This window comes from Coenobita brevimanus, chromosome 21, assembly GCF_032717465.1.
Source record: "Coenobita brevimanus isolate Jiangsu-jjx chromosome 21, ASM3271746v2, whole genome shotgun sequence".
In the NCBI taxonomy this organism is placed as follows: Eukaryota; Metazoa; Arthropoda; class Malacostraca; order Decapoda; family Coenobitidae; genus Coenobita; species Coenobita brevimanus.
In genome coordinates this window covers 35,788,996-35,811,878 of record NC_136974.1, presented here as the reverse complement: position 1 = coordinate 35,811,878, position 22,883 = coordinate 35,788,996, and the positions used below count along the sequence as shown (strand labels likewise).

Genomic DNA, 22,883 nt, shown 5'->3' with positions numbered 1-22,883 from the left:
TGTAGGATTGGATGATGGATGGATGGATCATCTTAGTAGTCAATGGAGTGGCTCTACCTCATGATGTTTTAAGAGTAACTTAATTAGATGAAGCACATTAAGAGGAAAAGCTGAACATTTAAATTGCCTGGCTGATGAGTGAATGAAGAAGTGGTCTATTTTTGCTAAGCATTCTGATGACTGTTCTCATACTTATGCAATCTTACATACTCCACTTGTAATTATAGGAACAGACTTAGGATGATGATTATAATACACTCTGACAGTGCAGTAAAAACATAGTATATACTTGAAGAGCTATGGCTGGTTATAAACAAATAGGGCATGATTACACATAAGAGAGCTTTGCTGGACTTCTCTGTGGAATACAGAATCAATGATGAACTTGGAAAGTTTTAATCTATAAAACTACAGGACTGGCAGACCTGTACCTATAATGAGTGCTTTCTACAAAAGTTACTCATAACAAGATGAACAGTTCATACAAAAGACAGACTTAACTTTGGGAGGAGTAAAGCCCAATTGGCTGGAGGTCTTAAAAGTTGACATGAACTAAGCTGAAGTTATCAAGTGCATTGAGGGTCAATCATTTATCATTGTATTCCAGGGCAGAGCCCTTACCTGAATGTACTGAGATTCTTGAGGAGTCTTGAAGTGTTTTTTTGAGGTGAGGCGGTGGTGGGTGTGAGGTAAGAAGCTGGAGTCTTCTATCAATGGTGTAGAGGTCTCCTACACTACCCCCTCCAGCACTCAGTCTCTGAGCTTTAACCCCTGGTCTTATGGTCCCAGCAGGTTCTAGGTCCACTCCTAGAGGCCCTGCTCGACCTGGGTCCCTGAGGGTATGGACCTCAACAGCAGGGGGGCTACACCAGGTGGCCCGACGTGCTCCTCTTCTTCCCGCCAAGCCCTGAGCCTCCTCCACTGAAGGAGTACTATCAGAGACAAGGTTACGATTGGGCCGGAGCTGCCGGAGTCTGAGAGGATGGTCCTGTAGCGACTCTATGGAGGTGCGGGGAGTGGAGGGCGGCTGCACCTCACATGATAGATTGTCCAATGAGGAAGAGTCACTGCTGTCACCACTGCCTCCCCGCTGCTCCTCCTGCAGTGCTGCCAGAGCAGAGAGAAATGGCTCCAGCTGTTCTCTGCTCATTGGGGCTGATGGCAGGGGTCCACGGCCCCCGCCACCAGCCTGGAATGTGACGGATGGCGGGCAGGTGGATGAACCACCACACGCGGCTCTGTTACTGCTGCTGCCACTCTGGTGATGCTGCACCTCAACACTCTGCCAAAAAATGGGTATTAGATCACACACCAAGAAGACAGTACCCTATATTTTTATCTTCCCCAAAACAAGACAACTCACTACAAAAATTATCACTATATTAAAACGTTATTTCAATAAGAATTATGCAGCACTGTACTTGGTGCCCTTGACATTCTTTCAAAACAATGAAATATATAGGCAATTAGGAAAATTTACAATATCTGTCTGAATAATTATGCATTTGCATTAGTATTTCAACACAGGAATGAGAATCTGATTCATGAATATATGGAAACAATAAAGATAATTAAACATGTCTAACAAAATCCAACATAAAAGTCAATAAGTTACCAATAATTATTGGTGAAACAGGCATGACTGAACTATGGATCTCCAGTCTGGGTTCAAGTAGCCATTGTAATCCATCCAATCAATGGTAGCAGCAGCTTTCAAAAGTAAAATTTCATCTGTAGCCTTCATTCTGTCCATGTAAAGCATGCTTGTTCTAACCTGGTCAAGATGCTTTCAAGCCAGTTGATTCACCTCAATGTTGGATAATGCATAGAACTGCTGGTTACATCCTGTTCTGGTATCATATATTACATAATTTCTCCGGATAGTGCTTTAATAGAGCCAAGCCAGCAGGGCCGGATATTGCAACGACGGATAATTGAGGGCTTACTGTACCTGCTACCCTCCAATATCACCATACATGTTGCCTTCCCATATTACCATACCTGTTGCCTTCTCATAACACCATACCTGTTGCCTTCCCATATCACCATACCCACTACCCTCCCATATCACCATACCTGCTACCTTCCCATATCACCATACCTGCTACCCTCCCATATCACCATACCTGCTACCCTCCCATATCACCATACATGTTGCCTTCCCGTATGCCATATCATTATACCTGCTGCACTCCCATAGCCACCATACCTACTACCTTCCCAAATCCAATAACCACCATACCTGTTATCCTCTTATATCATCATACCTGCTACTCTCCCACAACCCATATCACCAAACCTATCACCATCCTTTATCCCATATCGCCACACCTGCCACACTCCCATATCTCACACTGCCTTACCTACTACCATTCCATATCCACATAAAACTGCTATCCCACCAATTCCATACCCAATATACCCACTGCCATCCCACTTTCCCAATTTTCACTGTCCTATCTAAGCAATGAGTGATCCCTGAACACATCAGTATGAAGTGGAATACAAAGAGAGACGATTATATTCTTAAAATTGAAAAACAGAACGTGCCTGTCTTCTCAATGTCGCAGCTGACTGGGCTCTATAATGTGGAATAATATGCATCCCATATGAGACCATCAAACACTGGGTCTAGCCTTTCCCTTCATCCTCTGAGTTAGTATCTTGTTTAGCCATTCAATCTGCATCTTATACACCTTGACGGTCTTTTAGCCTATATGACTACACCTTTTTATAATGGAAACAATTAATTAGGTTTCAGGGTCCACTTGGCTATATTCTCTATAACTTGGACTAAAACTCCTTGAGGGATGAGTTGTAAGAACAGTATGACACTAGGTTATGATGCTAGTGACAAAGAAGCGCTGTGGAAAGCGTGCAGAGCGGGAGCATAGTCTTTTTCCAGTTTCCACCACAGAGCTACGTGAAACAAGCTGCAAAAGAACGAAAATCAAGACCAAATTAGAGTAAAAACAGTATAGTAGCCACGGAGTCTTGTTCCTATCTGATATCTAAAGTTCACTGAATTTCCTACAACCACGGCTTAAAATTCAAGTTAGGGGAGTGGCCCTGTTCCGTCAGGTGAAAACAATTCGACTATAGTAACTATGGAAACACATTACTGTCTCAAACTAAGGCCCACAGAATTTCAAGTAGTCAGTGTTCAAGCTTGGGAATAGTCCAGTTCAGTGAAAAGAAAAAAAAATGAATATACTGTATAATAACAAGGAGACTCATTCCTAGCTCATAACTTAAAGCTCATCGAATTTCACGCAGCCTAAACGCAATATTCATGATGTGCGAGTAAAAACAAACGGACTACATGCTGAGGTCAGTGGCTCGACCCCAACACACGATACTAAAAATACGTTGGGGTGGGAGGCATTGCTCAACAACACCACCACATCAAAAATACACCCCTCCACTCTGCAAAAATGATCAGCACTCGTCACGGCAGTTCAGTTAGAATCTGGATATTGTCGCCATTTACGGTTGGATTTGGACATAATTTGTTAGAGATCACAACTCAACAAGGGGAGAGGGTAACGGTAGCTCCTGCTGTATAAGGGATTAACCTATATACTATACTGTATACTAACATCAGTCTCTCTCTCTCTCTCTCTCCAACCCACCAAGGGGAGAGGGTAAGAGTCGGTAGCTCCTGACTGTATAAGGGATTAATGTACCTGTATATACAATATGCTAATATCAGCCTCCCTCTCTCTCTCTCTCCATGTATGTATGTAAGCATGTATGTATGTACACGATATACACGTATTTTTTAAAGTTCCTACCGGATTCTTCACAATCTAAGCCTCACGCTGCATCATATGAGGGGTAGCCTTAACTGTGGGACCTCCTCCATGCATTTCTGTCCTTACTCATTAACGACCCTCTGTCTTCACACACACACACACACACACACACACACACACACACACACACACACACACAAATTGTCCAGTGGGGTGTTTATTCTGTAGGTGTGGTGATGGCTCCTAATATTGCGCAGTAGCTTAGCAGGTTTTATTTTGAACGGTTTTATCATAGGCGACAAAAATACTGCTTAGCTTAGCCGTGCACACCGGTCAAACAGCTGTCGACGGTGCCACTACGTCCACAGCCACCTTAACACACACACACACACACACACACACACACACACACACACTCACACGGTTAACGCCCTCCTGTCCAACGACGTATTTTATATTTTCATTCTTGCTATCTAACGACGATATTATTATGCATCTTTTCGAACTAGAGGGTTTTGCGTACCCGTCATTATTCCCCTAGATTTTAGAGGTCTCTCCTAAGCATAATAAATGTCAGACGGAAGCAATAATAAAATACGGCATCCTATTGAACAGTGTGAATGCCATATACATATACAAGCAAAAACTATGCGCCCTTCAGTTCAAATTCATATACCTAAAAGGACCACTGACTGCTACATAGGAGACTGGAGGAAGAACACAGTACTACCGTATAAGACACGCGCTTTGAATCGAGTCACACTGATTAGGTATCTGAATAACTACAACTCTCCCAAATTCAAATGGTTACGGGCTATTAAATTATAGGGACTGTGGGCGTGGAACACAATAAAAGACGCGTGCAATCAAACCGGGCAACTTTCGTATCTGTGGAAAAATAAATAATTCTCTCTCCCCACCCCGAATCGCTAAACGAGTCATTAAATGCTATGAACAGCGTGGGCGAAGCACAGTAACAATAAAATGCAAGCATATGGGTACACAGTAAATTGCCTTTATTTCGTTTCTACGCCAAATCTAAAAATTCTCCCATATCCAGATCGATCAACGGACCGACGATAAAAGACGCGTGCATTCCAGCAACATTGCTTTTATATCTATATCTATCTATCTACCTTTCTATCCACGTATCGATCTTCCAAAGCCGAATCGAAAAACGACCATTATTATCTAAGGTTAAAGAGGGCGGGGAACGATAACAAAACCCATACATTCGTGTCGGGAGCAGCAGTGCTTTCTTCTGCGGAAAAAAAAAAAAAAAAAAAAAAAAAAAAAAATTGCAGTCCCATAATACATCTGAATCTCTAGTTAAGCCAATAACTACTAAAGATGCCAAGTTCGGTGGATCATAACTATAAAAGATGGACATTCGAGCAGGGAGCAATAATTCTTTCGTATCTGTGAATAAAATTTATAAAATTGCTGTTTGCCCCCCATATCACTTTCCAGTTGCCATCTGTACATGTCTGCATTTGTATCAGCCTGTATTAGGTCCACTCCAAGACTGGATTTTCTCCTCGGAGGAAAAGTGATAACTAGAATTAACTCTTCCTCACGCTGGCGAAGTGTGGATGGGAAAAGCGTGTCTAAGAAGTGATGCTTGTGATAGATGAATTGTTGTACTGGTTATGTATGTGTTTCTGAGTCTGTGTATACTGTACTAACGGTAAAACAGTGTACGAGCCTATGCAAGCTTGTGCTGGGACATGTTACAAACACCTATTTTAAATGTCCATCACAGTTTAGGCTAGAACCTGAGACTCAAGGTACACGCATCACGAGATTAATAATATACCGCCGAGCCACCGTAGCTCTCTTATCACTACACGGACCACTAAACACTACTACAGACAGTGGGAGTATGTGAAGGCGGGGAACAATAATAAGTTAAAAGACGAGCACATTCACGTCGGGAGTAACATTGCTTTCGTATCTGGGCATAAACCAAAAATTCTCTCCCAAATCCGAATTGCTAAATGGTCCACTGAATGTTACGGATAGTGGGGGCGGGGGGCGGGGAGCAATAATCAAAGACGCACGGATTCGAAACGCGAGTAAACATTGCTTCGAATCTGCGCAAAAACTAAAAATTGTCTCTGCCTCCTTCCACCCATACCAGCTCCCTGACGCCACAGACCAACAAGAACCCGGAAACCCATTATAATTTTATGCTTTGGGAGTAGTCTTTGCCGGGCGAGATAAAGTGAGGTGTACTTATGAATCAGGCTCAAAGAGGAGACCCCCTTAGACTGGTTCCTCTGATGTGCCCGCCAACACGGAGTATATTTGTGTTTTAACTGTGGCTGCTCTGCCTTGTCTTGCCTGTCTGTTCCTTCTCCTTCTGTTAGCCTGTCTCCTTTTCTCTCTGTCTCTGTTTCACCTTTCCTATGTTTCTTGTGCACATCTGTTTCATTTGTGTTTTAACTGTCGCTCTGTTTTGCCTTGTCTTCGCTTGCCTTGTCTGTCTGTTGCTTCTCCTTCTGTTTGTCTGTTTTTCTCTCTGTCTGTTTCACCGCCTTTTTGTTGCTTTTTCTGCGTCTCTATCTCTGTTTTATTTGTGTTTTAAATGTGGGTCTGCCTACCTCATCTGTCTGTTGTTTCTTGTTCTGCCTGCTTTCTCTCTCTTTTCTGTCCGTCTGTCTGTCTGTGTCACTAACTGGATCTACCTGACTATCTGTCTGTCACTATCTGGCTCTACCTATGTATCTCACTGTCGGTCATTATCTGGCGCTACCTGACTGTCTGTTTGTCTGTCTGTCTGTTGCTTCTTCCGTTCGATTTTTTCTCACTGTTTGTTTTGCATCCCCCCCCCCTCTCTCTCTCTCTCTCTCTTATGAATGTTCCTCTTATTTCAAAAGATTGGGAAGGATTCAGAAATTAGTCTGGGAACACTGAAGAGGCATCAATACAGTGCTGGTGAAGTGAATAATAGAGAGAGAGAGAGAGAGAGAGAGAGAGAGAGAGAGAGAGAGAGAGAGAGAGAGAGAGAGAAACAACATAAGGATGGGTTTGGTGTGGGAGTATAATTGGTGACGGCAGAGGGGAAGAGAACAGAGAAAGGAGAGAGGAGAGGGGGGCAGGGGAGGGAGAAGGGAAGGGAAGGGGAGGGGAGGGAGAAGGGAAGGGGAGGGGAGGGAGAAGGGAAGGGGAGGGGAGGGAGGGAAGGGGTAGGGAAAGAAGGGAATGAGACTGGCAGGGATGGAGGCGTATGGGAGGGGAGGAAAGAGGAATGAAAAAGATATAAAAAAACAAATCCGAAAAATCAAGGGTCACGAAAGTATAATGCAACGAGAGTCAAGGCACTGAAAAGGTGAAACCGTAATATGCAAAATAAATAAATAAACAAATGGGTAAGTAAATAAATAACTGCAGGTAACGATAAGGAAGAAGTGCTTGTATTAAAGAGGAGACGTCAGTGCCTAGCCGACGAGTGTAATAACTAGGGTGCTAAGTTAGAATCCCATGCACACATATAGAAGACACGTGGTTTGCTTGACGCCTTGAGACAGCTATCTTTACCCCATACCTATCCCTGCTGAGACTATTTTTAGGAGGAAAGCAGGAAATATGCCTTTCATTTTATTATTGCTACCGCCCGACCCCTCCTCCCACGGCAGATGAGGAGAATATTGGTTTCTAAAACAATCATTGTGCAAAAAAGAGGGTGGAGGAGGAGGACAAGGGGGACGAATTAAGTTGATTAAGGAACCTCCTGGCGTAATACACACACACACACACACACACACACACACACACACACACACACATACATATATATATATATATATATATATATATATATATATATATATATATATATATATATATATATATATATATATATATATATATACCTGTACTGTATACTGTATATGCATAAAGGTAGTCAGTTTTTTCCTACGTCAGAATGTTCCCCTAAAGTAGGGCAATGGCTGATGTCACATCCAGGGCCCCATTATTATACTGTGGGTGAACAGGGATAAGGAGAAACAAATTTGGTCAAGAGTCTGATCGATCCGAGAATCGAACTCAGGTTCTACCATTTGCGAGCTGGACGCGCTGATCCATGCACCACCGGTACCCCCGTGGCCAGGAGGGGGGAGGGGAAGGGAGGGGGAGGAAGAGTTGGTATAGGAAGGGAAGGGAAGGAAGGGAAGGGGACTAGAGGGATGATGGGTACAGGTTGTGGGCAGGAGTAGGTAGGCAAGAGTATGAGGCTGGGAAGGTGAAGGGAAGGGGAGGGTAAGAATAGGGAGAGGAAGTAGGGGGAAGAGTGAAGGCAAGCAGGGAGGGAATGTAGAGGAAGGAAGGGGTGGGAAGGGAAGGAGAGGTGGGGAGAGATGGAGGGAGGGAGTGGAAGGAGAGAAGTGGACTTAAGGGCAAGGGTGAGGGTCAGGGAGAGGGAGGGGAAGGAGAGAGGAGAGAGTGAGGGGTGTGAAGGAAGGCAGAGTATGGAAGAGTATATTGGAGGGAGAGGGGAGGGGAGAGGAGGAAAAGAGAGAGGGGGAAGAAAAGTGGGGGAGAGGGGAGAATGGGAAAGTACAGGGAGGGGTGGGGATGAGAGAGAGAGAGAGAGAGAGAGAGAGAGAGAGAGAGAGAGAGAGAGAGAGAGAGAGAGAGAGAGAGAGAGAGAAAGGAAAGGGTACAGAAGGGCAGGGAGGATAAAGAAAGGATAAGGCAGATGAAAAGCAGGGTAGGGGCAGAGTAGATGACAAGGGAGGGTAGGGTAGGGTAGGGTAGGGTAGGGTAGGGTAGGGTAGGGTAGGGTAGGGTAGGGTAGGGAAGGGAAGGGAGAGAAGAAGGGAAGGGAAAGGTAGGGAGGGGAGGAGAAGGGAGGTGAGGGGAGGGAAGAGGAGGGGAGAAGAAGGGAGGTGAGGGGAGGGAAGAGGAGATGAGGGGAAGGGAGGGAAGGTTGAGGGGAAAGGAAGAGGGGAGGAGGGGAGGTAGGGAGTGGTTGAGCTTTGATCTAAGAATACCACCTCAACGCTTGCCTTCAGTCCTCTTACCTTCCTCTCTCATTATGCCTCTCTCTCTCTCTCTCTCTCTCTTTACAGGCTACTTTTTTCAGCTTGACTCTCACTCACACAGTTTCACATCATTTTCACTTTAACTTCACGTATTTAGTCACATTCTCTCATGTATTAGAAATTCTCTTCACTTTCTTACTCATAAACTTCCTTTTATCCATCCAGAACCACACACACACACACACACACACACACACACACACACACACACACACACACACACTAACTCATGCACTCTCCCACTCTAATTCACTTCACAATTCCACCCCCACCGGTTCCTCTCTCTCTCTCTCTCTCGACCGTACAGTGTCTATCTCAAACACATCTCCGAGATTTACTGACAGATTATATGACTAACCGATTGAATTAGGAAGCTGATCCTGGCAGTCTAGCATTAAGGGTCACTAAATTATGAATAAAGAAAAAAGTACAAACAGATAAAAAAAAAAAAAAGTTCACTATTTAATCACAGGCAGAAAAATATCTCAGTTGATCGAGGAAGCCTTAACCACCAAGACGCAATTTTTTATTTTAATCTTGCTACGATTTTATTCAGCTAGCGAAGGAGCTCTAATGGTAAGGGGGTTAATAAAGACTACATCTAACGCCCAAGGTAAATAAACCGTCTGGAGATAGCAAGAATTATTGAAAGACTAAGTACTGGGGTTTAAGATCCGGATATACAGAAAGCGAAAGCACAAAATCAACTTCCCCCGAAATTTACGTTGGGCAGCATCTTTGGCGATTCATGAGGTGACGACACACGACACCTCGGTAGCTCGAAGATGCTGGGGTTTTGTTCATTATTATTATGTGGTGACAACTGTACATACTGACTACGGTATTTTACGACACTTTGCCTTATTGCTCCTCTGTACCTAATATTTTGCTCGACACAAGTATATCATTCTTTTTATTCTTCAAACTACTCGAAGAAGAAGACAGATAAATGGCTACCGACTGCACACGGGTTATTTAGACGAACATTGTATTTTTTCCAAGTCCTAATCCTCCCCTAGAGTACGATATGCAACCGCCAAATATACAATCCAGGTCCATATTTCACCTCTAGGCAGGAAGAGGCTGGGGTAAATGGAAAAAAAAAAACGTGCAAAGTTCTTACGAGTTGCAGGTCGAGTGTGCCTCCCGTTACACCACCGCCACCTCCCAAACTACCTGTAATTAACTCAGCTTCGTCGGGGTCTCTCGTCGTCTAATGGCAAGGACACACTCACCTTAAACATGTGATGTATATGAGGAAACAAGTCATAATAATTTCCTCTAAGGTTATGGCTTTGTTAGTACAGCATCAATAACTCTCAGCTTCGTCTGATCTTGTCCATCACATGTTCCAAGCAAGTATGGCAGCGCCCATATGGTTAAAAACAGTCTTCGCTCCCCCTCTGGCAGCTACAAAAAATTACTACAGACACACACGACCATCCAGACGAAGAAAAAGAAATGCTAACTAAAGCATTCCATTTAGCATAGGAAGTAACCTCTCACTGCTTGTAGCAATCTCCATCAACCCTCTCAACCGTTTTATTCTTGCTACCGTCTTTCCTGTTCTAAGGGTTAATTTTTTCCCCTTTCCTCCTTCTCTTTGTCTCCTGCCTTCCACCCTGTACTCCCAACCCTCCTACTCTGTTATCTGGTCTGGTCTGGCTTGTTTCACTACTATCGCAATGTTCTTTACAGTACATCTCATCTCTCATGCCTTGAAGTTTTGTAGAGTGTGTGTGTGTGTGTGTGTGTGTGTGTGTGTGTGTGTGTGTGTGTGTGTGTGTGTGTGTGTGTGTGTGTGTGTGTGTGTACAGTATGTCTGGGAAGTATGTGTTTATTTTTATGCATCCGAGTCTGGGCACAGAAGACTAGCCTGTGTGTGTGTAATTCACCACCAGGTCGGTCAGGATCACTTGATGGTCGTGATGGTCAGCTTTTACACTCCCGGAAGGGAGCTGAGAGCTCATATAGTCCGATCTCAGGGCAAGGCTGTGACCTTCACACACGCACACACCCGTCCCATTGCTCAAGGGGGACAGTAACCACCCACTTCGTTAGTGAAACTTTTCGCAACCTGAGCGAGGAGCGAACTCCCGTCCACCAGTTGGCAAGCGGGAACGTTACCACTGCACCAGTGTGTGTGTGTGTGTGTGTGTGTGTGTGTGTGTGTGTGTGTGTGTGTGTGTGTGTGTGTGTGTGTGTGTGTGTGTGTGTTTTAGTGTACTCACCACTATCTGATGGTCGGCCTCCTCGCTGCTGGAGCCGGCGGGTGGTTGAGGCGGGGGATGTGGGGGATGTGGATGTGAAGGAAGTGGATGGGGGGCTTGGGCGTGGGTGTGGGTGTGGGTGTGGCTGCAGCGAGGATTGTGTGTGGGTGCGGGTGGGTACATGAGACAGGAATCATGCCGACACCCGCCCCCACACCCAAATCCAGCAGCTGCACCCGCACCCGCACCCACACCCACACCTTCGCTGGGGCCGGGTGAGGGAAATCCACAGGTGGTGCCCATACCGTAGGTAGGTACGGGCGGGGCAGCAGGGTATCCGTGAATGGGGGGCATTAAGGTAGCGTGGGGGCTGACGTACCCCCTCGGAGTTGGGTATACTCCCCCAGGGCTTATATACCCACTTGTGGGAGTGTTGTACCCCGCCACAGGGCTACCATACCCAATGGCGGGGCTACCCTGGGTGTACCCGCTCGCCGCACCCGTCATTGCTGGGTCAGGGCTGGAGTACCCAAGGGGACTGGTGTAGCCCGGGGGAGGACTGATGTAGCCCGGAGGTAGGGGACTATAGCCCAGGCCGTTGTAGCTCTGTGGGACCCAGTGCACGGTGCAGCTGGGGTTGGCGCAGTGCTGGGCGGGGCTGGAGGGGGCTAGGACGTACTGCGGGTGTGTGGGTGTGCTATAAAGGTGGGTGGCTGACGGCAGGGTGGTGCTAGATGAGCATGTAGCCGGCGGACTCTCATAGCACCCCTCTGTAACACAAAACTCAGTTGCAATATATACCTAACACCAACATACAGCAGCACACTCACAATACATTCTCTACAGTATCACCACAACAACACTCACAATATATACACTACACCAGCACCACAACTACTCATATACGCTACACAGATATCAGAAATCACAATATATATATATGTCCGTAGCACACCTCTGTAACAACAACACAGCAACTGTGAACAAGGAAAGCACTCATATTCTTTCAGACCCTTACCTTTCCGAATCGCCACTAACTATACTCTGTGATGTGGGATACTAACTGATCGCATTTAACAACTGCAGGTGTTCCATATGATTAATCCTCCAACAGCACAGTCATGTTTGCAGAATCCCTTTGCAACCCACTAGCGTAAAATGACAAGGGAAATGCTCAACACATATTTCTTCTTTCTCTATTTTTCCGTCCCCTTCTCTTCACCTCCCTCCTCTTATAAGTCGTTCGTCCCTGACAGCAATATACCCCAACCATCCCTCAGCTTCCAATTCTTCTGTTCAGCTAAAAAATCCTAGTAGATAACGAATAGCCAGAGTATACAGACCAATAATGTTGTAGTTGCAGAGCGGGCATGTGCGGTGCTGCAGGAGCCAGGGGTCCACACAGGCTCGATGAAACTCGTGCTTGCAGGGTAATACTCGGAGCTCCTGATGGGGCCGGTACTCCTCCAGGCACACCACACACACCTGCAACATTGATACCTATGACATTTGCAACACCCACAACTCGTGCTTGCTATGGAATACTGGAATCTCTTGATGCGGTCGGTAATCCCCCAGACACACCACACACCTGCAACACACATGCCTCTTGCAACACTGGGAGAGATGCAACGCTTACAACTCTTACAGCACTGATGCTTTTAACACATGCATAAGTTATAATACCTGCAACGCCACCACTCGCAGATCCTAATGGTGCGGTATTCTTTCGGGTATGCAGACCACACACACACACACACACACACACACACACACACACACACACACACACACACACACACACACACACACACACACACACACACACACACACACACACACACACACACACACGCACGCACTTACTTGCATACCACATCAGCAACACAAATACCATATCCATCATAATCTCTCATTATTCGATATCTTTCGTTTCTTAATTTCCATCAGTACCACGATGTCTTGTACCGTAATTCTTTTCTGCTACCGCCAGAATTTTTTCCAGTTCTTGAAGAGAGTCCAGGCCGAAAAGGCTCTAATGGGGGCTGTGGTTAACTCCTTTATTATAAGGTGCGGATTTGGAAAGGAACGCCTTCATGTGGTGGCACCGAAATAGCCATGTCGCTTAACTACCTGGTTATACAAACGTCCCCTAACCCCCAAAAGGATGCTGAACTGCAGATGGTCATTTGAAGCCTGCAGTCCACCGGGTTCGCGTTTCAGACAAACCTGGGGTTACTACAACTACTACCACTATTACTACTGTTGCGCTGCTGCTGCTAGAATTCTCTCAAGCTGAATAAATCATCCGATATTAGCAACAATACAATTAACACTTCATTCAAATGACGTCTTCTCATATTCAATGTTCCTGCTTTCATAGGCTCTTATTCAGCTTGAGAGACACCTTAAACTAGAGGAGTTAGATCTAGTTTTCATTAACCCCTTCAGTACCACATACCTTTTCAAAATCGAATACAACTGCCTGTAAATAACAAGAATAAACGAAAATAATAGATCTTCATAAACATAATCTTGTTAAAGGGGTAAATTATTATAACTTCCTCACCTCGGGTCCTTCAGATAGAACGGATATTTCATGGCTGCCTTCCTCGTCCTCTTCCTCCTCCTCTTCCTCTTCCTCCTCCTCTTCCCCTCCCTTCCCTCCCTCGCCTTCCCTCGTGCCTCCTCCTCCGCTCCCTCCTCCTCCTCCTCCCGCTCCTCCTCCTCCCCCTCCTTCCCCCGTGGACACCTTGATCTTCTTCTTCTTCTTTTTCTTCTTCTTGAGTTTCACCTTGATTTTGTGTTTGTCTTCTTTCTTCTCCTTGTAGCGTCGGCATTCCATTCTGTTAAGGGCTCGCTTGGCTTGCTGGGCTAAAGTGTTCTGTGGATAGAGGTTAGAAAAATGCTAGAAAGATGGCAGAAGAGAGGACAGAGAGCAGGGAATAGGCGATAGAATGGGTAGGGGAAGGAAAGATAGAAAGATGCTACAAGGAAGGGATAGGGGATAGAAAAAGCCTTAAACAGACGAAGATAGAGAGGATGGAACTCTGGAAACGTTAAAAAAAAGAGATTAAAAACGTTTTGTATCGAACAGAGGGTTGAAAACGCTAGACAGGTGGCAGGAAGCGTTTGTATGTTCGGAGCATCACAAAATACTGTGCAAAGAAGATAACAGAAAAGGGATAGAGGTTTGGAAACATTAGACAGGGGAAAGGAAACGTTATAATACCTCTCAGGAATATCTAAAACGCTGGGTCGAACACATTACAGGAAACGCTAGATGGAGGATACGTTATATACCATTTAGGGATATCTGTAAATACTGGATGTGACAGATAATGGCGACTTTGAAAATTTAGATAGGGGATGTAATATATTATGCGTCTTTTACGAAAATTCGAAAATACCGGTTAGAATATCATCATCAATGTCATCTTCATCACCACCATCGTCATCATTACCAGTATCAGCGTAATTATCACCAAAATCATCATCATCATCATCATCATCATCATCATCATCATCACCACCATCATCATCACTATCATTATCCCAACCCTAACTCCTACCTACTAGATGAGGGGTGACGATCTAGGAGGGAGAAACACATACACACACACACACACACACACACACACACACACACACACACACACACACACACACACACACACACACAATAGCTGCAGACGTATCAAAGCATGTCCTGTGAAATGGGCCACACACTCATTCACACACCCTTTAAGCATTCAGAATCCTGGCTCCACCTCACAAGCAAAATCATCTGCAAATAGGTTCAGAAGTGGGGGCATCAGTAGGATCGGCCCTGTCCGTCTGTCCCTCGCTATAGATTTTCCGACGCTATGTACCTCACTCACGTAGACTTTTGCGATTTTATGTAAGCCACACCGCACCACACCACACCACATAAAACCACCCTCCCACACCACACCACACCAAATCACCTTCTCTCACCACACCACACCAAACCATCCTCCCACACCACACCTCACCACAGCATAGGCATTAACTGAAGGCCCTGAAGCTTCCGCATCTAATAATGTGGAAATTGTGGTAAAAGAATGTCTGAAAATAATGGTTAATAATAAATTGATAAATGATGAGGAAGGTTATAATTATGTTAATGATGCTGAAAAAAGACAGGAAAAGGATAGACAGGAAAAATAAAACTTTGATATATGTCGCAATTGTCTTACAAGAAAATGAAAGACGATTTTTTTTTTTTATGTGACCGACTCTGGGCATAGGCTTCACAGCCTGCTTTCAAGGCCCAGTAGTCCTCCTACATATCATACACCTCTACATGTCACCACTTCGGCGCTAACACCCACCGTCCATACTGAATACATGCTAGGGTTGGAAGAAGGTAAGATTGGAAGGTAAGCAGAGTAGGCAGGTACGTAAGTATGTAATGTAGGTAGGTAGGTAGGTAGGTAAGAAGGTAAAATGACACATAGGTAAGTGGATAGGCAGGCAGGTAGGTAGGTAGGTAAATAATGATGTAAGTAAATAGGGAAGTAGATAGGATGGTAGGTAGGGGAGGGTATTGGGGCATGACTATATCTATCTGGCATACTCGTGACATCAGCAATAGCATACTCTGTGTGTGTGTGTGTGTGTGTGTGTGTGTGTGTGTGTGTGTGTGTGTGTGTGTGTGTGTCTAGACTTTCAAGTATGTGTGTGTACGATGAATTATGAAGGTTATGTGTGCTATGAATACTTTGTGTGTGTGTGTGTGTGTGTGTGTGTGTGTGTGTGTGTGTGTGTGTGTGTGTGTGTGTGTGTGTAATAGTAAACAACATCACCCTCACCTCTCCTCCCTGCCTCCCATCGCCCCCTTTCTCCCCCTCCTTTCGCCCCGGCTTCCCGTCCCTCCTCCTTCCCTACCCTCTCTCTCCCCTCTCTCCCTTCGCCTCCCCATCTCTCTCCCTCGCTTCCCCCTCTTCCTGTCTTCCCCTCTCCCTCGATTCCTCTTCCCACCCTCTCCCTCTTCCTTCTTCCCCTCTGCTCCTTCTCCCTCTATCCCACCCTTTTCCATTCTCCTTACTTCCTTGTCTCTCTTCTCTTCCTCCCTCGCAGTCTATATAACTCTTCCTCAATCTATCCTCCCCTCTTTTCATTCACCCTTCTCCCCCCTTCTATCTCTTGTTTTTCCCCCTCTTATTCCCTTTTCCACTTCCATCCTCTCCCTCCTCCTCTTCTCCTTCCCCCCCTTCTCCAGTCTCTCTCTCCCCCTGTCCTTCCTTCCCCTCCCTCTCTTTACCTCCCTCTCCTCCTCCACTTTCCTTTCCCTCAACCCTCCCCTCCCCTTCCCCCTCCCCTCTCAGATCAAAGGGCAGGGTCCAACCAACATCCTCCCTCTTGCCCCCTCCCCTCTCCCCCTCCAGCGCAACTCCTCTCATTATTTTCCTCTCTTCTCTTCCATTTTCTCTCTTCTCTCTCCTTCCCTCCACCTCCCTCCTTCTCTCTCTCTTTTATCCTCCCCTCTCCTGTCCTACATCACCACCCCTCCCCTCTCTATTTCCCCTCCCTGTCTCCCCTCCTTTTCCCCCTTCCCCATTCACTCCATCCATTTTCATATTCTTGTCCCTCTCTCTCTCTCTCTCTCTCTCTCTCCCTCTGTATCTATCTGTCTATTTATCTATCTATAGCCAGACGGCCTACGTGGGAAGGGAGTCACAGACGAATCGCCTCCATGTCATTCTTTTGTCCTCCATCACGCTGCCCTTTCCCCAGCTCACATACCCCTCACGCATATGCCTCTCCACCCATATACCTCCCCTTTCATGCACTGGAGTGGGTGGGTGAGTGGGATGGAGTGAGAGTAGAATATTTTAGGTATTACTCTCTTTTAACATGCTTCAAGTTGCTCTCTTTTAACACGCTTCAAATTGCACTCTTTTAACACGCTTCAAGTTGCACTCTTTTAACATACTTCAAGTTGCACTCTTTTAACATACTTCAAGTTGCACTCTTTTTTAAAACGTTTCAAGTTGCTCTTTTTAACATACTCTTTTAGCACATCTCAAGTTAATATCTTTTGCCACGCTTTATGTTACTCTCTTTTATCACGCCTTAAGTGGCTCTCTTTCAACAGGCCTCGAGTTGCTCTCTTTTAACACGTTTCAAGTTGCTCTCTTTTAACGCGCCTCAAATTACTCTCTTTTATCTTGGCCAATTACCCTTCCCCTCAAAAGAAAGAGGAACCACTTGGGGGGAATGTCCTCTTAACAAGTCTACGTCAGGAAAATGGGAGGCCAAATAAATAAATAAATAAAGAAAGCCAAATCTACTTACCTCCTTTCGCATGATTTTTTTACGAATTTAAGATGCTTTAAAAATTTCCCTCCATATCTCTCTCTCTCTCTCTCTTTCATTCTAACACTTCTCAATCAGCTCTCCTTTTATCTTAACTAATTACTTATCAACCCTTGCACAATCAACATCTCCGTCTTTTTATCTCAATTCTTTATTCAAGTGAAAAAAAAACAACTCGTACCTAATTTTCTTTACACGCCTCCACTTTCATCCTTTATCTTGGCCAATTAATCTTCACCTCAAAAGAAAGATGGCCACTTGGCGGGAATGTCCTCTTAACAAGTGTACGTCGGGGAAAACGGGGGAGGCAAAAATATATATACGAAAAAAAGAGGGGAAAGCCACTTGGAAAGATCAAAAGGGCGCGTTTGAAGATATATCAGATGTAAATAAGTGGAGGGCAAAAAGTGGGGTGGGGATATTTTTGTCTGCTCCCGCCCCTACCTACCACTACTCCCTCTACCTCTACCGCTCCCTCCACTACTACTACTACTACTACTACTACTACTACTACTTGCAACATCATTACCACTTCCCCTACTACCATTTCTACTGATACTAATGCTTCTACTATCGTTACCCTTTCCACTATTCCAGTCACCACCTCCACCACCACCACCATCACTACTACGACTACTACTGTTTCTACTGTACTACCACTGCCATTATCTTTACTACTAACACCACTGCTACCATTCCTACTACTACCACCATCTCTATCACCACTACCATTATCACCAGCACGATCACGTCACCTCTACCACCACCACCACCATCACCACCACCACCACCCCTACCTTCTCCCCCTCGAATGGTGCCAGGTAGGTAACGTACCTGCTCGTCTGCCCGGGAATTAATTAGCTCAAACTATTAACACGAGTCGTCTGCCTTTACAGCCGAATAAAATCGTCTGACAGCGGAATAAACCCCCTACTCTGTCCTCCGGGTGCTAAAAGAGGCCCTAACCCCTCAAATGGCAAGTGTTTCCCTCAGATGAAGGAAATCGTCTGGCTGTGGAGGAATGAAATACGTGGTTACCCGTCCTACAAAGGGTTAAGAGAAGCTACCTACAAATTTGCCTATCAATTAACCTACCTGCCTACTTACCAGTTTACCTACCTACCCATCTATCAGTTTATTAACGTATCTATCAACCCACTTTCCTACCTACCAACTCACCTTCCTTTAAAGCTACCTGCCTATCAGTCTACCTGCCTGCCAACCTACCTTACTACCTACCTGTCCACCATTGAACCTACCTATCTATCAGTCTACCTACCTACCCATCAGTCTACGCACCTACCTATCAGCCTGTCTACCTCATCTGTGTCTAAGTTAGTGACTTTTGGGAATCCGCTAACCCCATCACCATACAAAATAATCTGACATGTCTTTGAACCTGGATTAAATCGCTGGGTGACAGGAAACCACACACACACACATACATACATACACACACACACACACACACACACACACACACACACACACACACACACACACACACACACACACACAAACACCACAGTGGTTCTTCACTTCATTACCCCTCCGATGTTAAAGACCCCTTTACGGTGAGTAAAAAAAAACTTTATAGTCTGTCTGTGTTTATCTGACGGAACTGGACGACTCAAAAGCTAAAATACTAAGTCGTGGTTGCATGAAATTCGAGGAACGTTCTTTATGATGTAGGTGCGAGTCTCCTTGGTTACTAGTCAAAAAGACCCTCTAATCTGGCGCCTCTTCGGCATTTATACTCATATGTCTGAAAGGCGTTCACACACACACACACACACACACACACACACACACACACACACACACACACACACACACACACACACACGTCGAAAAGTATGACATGTAAAATTAAGTCCCCAGTAAAGACGTGTATTTTATTCCAGCTTCTTAAGGACAATTTTATTCAGCTCACAGAATCAACGCAGGCTAAGGGTTAATTAGCAAGAGGAAGTTATCAAGGGCAAATAATGACTGGCGGATGGAAGACTGAACAATAATTAACACTCTCAGGCTCATATAATTCAGCTAAACAACAGCTAGAGATGAAATACTAGAGTTGGTCTGACCGCGAGAAGGTTAATTTGAAATGGCCGCAAGACGGGTTGATTAAAACTTCCTATCATCTAACAATAAGTAAACAGATAAACAGATAAGTAAATAAGTAATCCTATCACTGCGGGGATGTCTTATCTTGATCACTGCTTACTTCAAATGATCTATGACAGGTTAAGAAGCGTCTCCCGTACAGAAGGGGATATAAACAATGGCCCTATGACCCACAAGGACGATATGGTCTCTTGTTTGATTCTTGTTACCTCTAGAAGATTTTATTTTTAAACTGGGGAAAAGGGCACTTGTTGAAGGGGTTTGACGCAATCTTCGTTAATTTGTTCAGTGCGTTTTCTTTCTTTCTTTCTTTTTTTTTTTAATATGTAATATGACACGCCAGGTATACGTGAGTGGCAAATACTATCTTCCTGTTCGGCTTCTTTATTTTTTTTCTTGCTTTCACCACACGATTTTATTCACCTTGGGAGAGGCCTTCCGTACTGGAGGGGTTAAACTGATTTGCATGTATGGTTTATTCTGGGTACCACTGGACGATTTTATTCAACTCAGGAAGGCCCTCTCGCACTGAAGGGGTAAATTTACGATAAGACCTTGAACCCGTGAATTTATTACATGATTCGTTATAAAAATAGCAGCATTAGGAGTACTCGAAGACGCCAAGTTTAACGCCTTGTTGTCATAAATGCAGCCAAGGGTTTTCTTCCTTAATACCCACAATAGGCCCTAAAGGCGTCACGTCCGCTGTGTGATGTGCCGTAAAGAAAGACACTGGAGACAATTTACGTGCAGTTTAAGAGGGCAGAGCCATGATCCGAGTTTGATTATGAAATGAGATGGAGACAGGACGGGCAAGATATATTTGGCATCTTCCCGGGCGCTTGTTAGTAACCCCGTGTGTTCCTCCTTGCTCGTGGCCCCCGTCTGGGAAACTCCTCTCATCTCTATTAACTCCCAAGGTCCCGTGCACAGCGGGAGGTGTGCGTTAAAAAAATAAATCTATGAACTTCAAAAACAAAAGCCAGCGGTCCGAGAAGCAAAAGGAGTAGAACGCGGCGGCCGGCAAAGGAGGCCACCTAAGTTGTCGGCCATGAAACGGGACGCAGGGAGCGAGATCAAAGATGGCGCGGAATGTGTATGATGGGTCGTCGCCACCGCTGCCATCTGGCCTGTCCTTGCTTAAGCCGCCCAGCCCTTTGAAGACGGCGATAGTATTCTAGGAAGTCCTCGGCGGTGTCAGGAGATACACATCTTGGCACGATGGATTGCCAGAGAATGGGAAAGGAGACAAAACAAGGGGCATAATCAATAACATCACAACAACAAAGAGGACAGCACCGACGAGCCTACAACAACCTTTCAGACCAACGCAACGATTAGGGCACTATATTTGCTTCCGTTTACGCATCTGAATTCGTCCTGGGGTGGAAATAAAAATAAGCTATACGGTAATAGATGTTTTGCAGGAAAGAACAATTACTATCAACATCTGGCCAGCACAGTGGATTAGGAAGAATTTACAGCACTTCGATTTGGGTACGTTTGAGGAGAGGAGAGAATGTAGACTAGGCAATTAACATTTTACGAGAAAGAAGAAACGGAAACTTTTCTGAATTTAGCAACGTAATCTAACTCTTCATTTCACGCATCTGAGTTCGCCTGGGAGTGAGAGAAAATATGGTAATCAAAGTTTTAAGAGAGGGATGAAAGAATTTAAAGCTTCTCTGACTAACGTAAAGCTCAAGAGTGAGTTTACTTTGCACCAAGCATCGGAGTTCGCAGCGTTTCAGAGTTTACTTCGCTTTACGCATATGAATACGTCTGAGGTATTCGAGAGAGAGAGAGAGAGAGAGAGAGAGAGAGAGAGAGAGAGAGAGAGAGAGAGAGAGAGAGAGAGAGAGACGCTGTAATTCTGTTTTGGCCAACGCAAGGACTGAAACGCGAAACTGGCGCATCTGCAGAAGTGTGAATGGAATACCAGACAACAACAACAACAACAACATTTTTTCTTCCTGTCACAACAACAACAATAACACCAACAACAGCGGCAAAACATTTCTTTTGTAGGTAGGCAGGAAGGCATACTGGAAGGTAAGTAGGTAGGTAGGCAGGTAGACAGGTAGGTGGACAGGAAGGTAAGTAGGTAGCTGGGCAGGTGAAAAGTGAGGTAGGTAGGTGTACAGGAAATTAGGTATATAGGTAGGTAGGTAGGTAAGTATAAAGACAGGTTGGTGGACGGAGATGTTGGTAGGTAAACAGGAGGGTAGACAGGTAAGTAGAAAGGTAGGCGGATAAACGAACAGGAACATAATTTTTTCTCCTTCAATGTACCCAAAACAAACCCAGAATAATGAACCTGGGCCAGTGCATCTGACAAGCCAAGTGTCGGAGTGGAGAAGGGCGTGGTGGGGTAAGGGCCCGTGTGACGTCACCGATAATACCACAGTAAGCAAGAATGAGGGGAAGATGACTGCAAGAATGAACGCAAGATGAGTGCAAGAATGAATGCAAGATCTACGGTAGCAAGAATGAAGAGAAAACGGCTGCAAGATTGAAAGGAAGGTCCCGGGGAGGATGAACTAAATGGAGACGATGGTAGGAAGACTGAAGGCAAAATTACATGCCAGGTAAACAGTGTCCCTTTCAGTCCTCCCTTTGGTTTCCACTTCAGTCCTCTTTAACGCACTTTTCAGTCTCCTTTTTCGGCCCCTCCAAATGGCACTTTCAGTCTTTATCTCTCAAAAAAAGAAAAAAGAAAAAAGAATCACTCAGCATCCTCACCATCTAAAAACAAACTGCCTTGTTCCTCTCTCCTTTCAGGAAATACTCCAGTTCTCTTCTTCATCCCTCTCACACTCCAAAATCCCCCTCCAGCCTTCTTAACAGACCCTCCCTCACTCCTTTTTCCCTTTCAAAACCCCCACCAACCCTATCAATCCTTCCAAACCCCTCAAGACCCCTTCTCAACCGTCTTAGTCCCTTCCAAAGCTTTCCTTATCAGTGTAACTCTTACCCTTCAAAAGTAATCTCGAAAGCTCTCTCTCTTCGTTTCAAAAGCCCTTCAAAAACCAACTTCAATCGTCTCAAAAACCCCTCCAACCTTCTCAGCCCCTTCAAAATTCCCCTTCAACCCCCCCCTGAACCCCTTCTCAACCCCCTTACCTGCTTATTGTTCCTCCGCCACCGCATCTTGACGACGATGGCGAGGCAGACGAGGCAGATGAGCAGGAAGCAGGTGAGGAAGATGCCCAGGTCGAAGTGGTCGCGGGCCGGGGGCAGCTCGATGCGGGCGTGGACATGAATTGGGTTCTGACTGGGTGCAGAAGGGGGGCTGGAGAATTAAAAAGACGGGAAGATAGATATACGAATAGATAGACTGATACGTAGAGACAGACAGATAGACAGATAGGTAGGTAGGTAAGGAAATAGGTAGACAGCCA

General features: G+C 45.2%; 1 protein-coding gene across 1 annotated transcript in view; it reads right to left on the bottom strand.

Moving 5' to 3' along the window:
* LOC145392208 (uncharacterized) overlaps positions 1–22,883 on the bottom strand; it is a 119,907-nt gene that overhangs the window by 4,998 nt on the left and 92,026 nt on the right. Inside the window, exons 4-8 of the mRNA XM_080266660.1 lie at positions 22,606–22,756; positions 13,583–13,897; positions 12,357–12,498; positions 11,035–11,783; positions 622–1,282 (exon numbers count right to left, since the gene is read on the bottom strand). Coding sequence (XP_080122786.1) covers positions 622–1,282; positions 11,035–11,783; positions 12,357–12,498; positions 13,583–13,897; positions 22,606–22,756 — 2,018 coding nt within the window. The remainder of the gene's footprint in view (positions 1–621; positions 1,283–11,034; positions 11,784–12,356; positions 12,499–13,582; positions 13,898–22,605; positions 22,757–22,883) is intronic.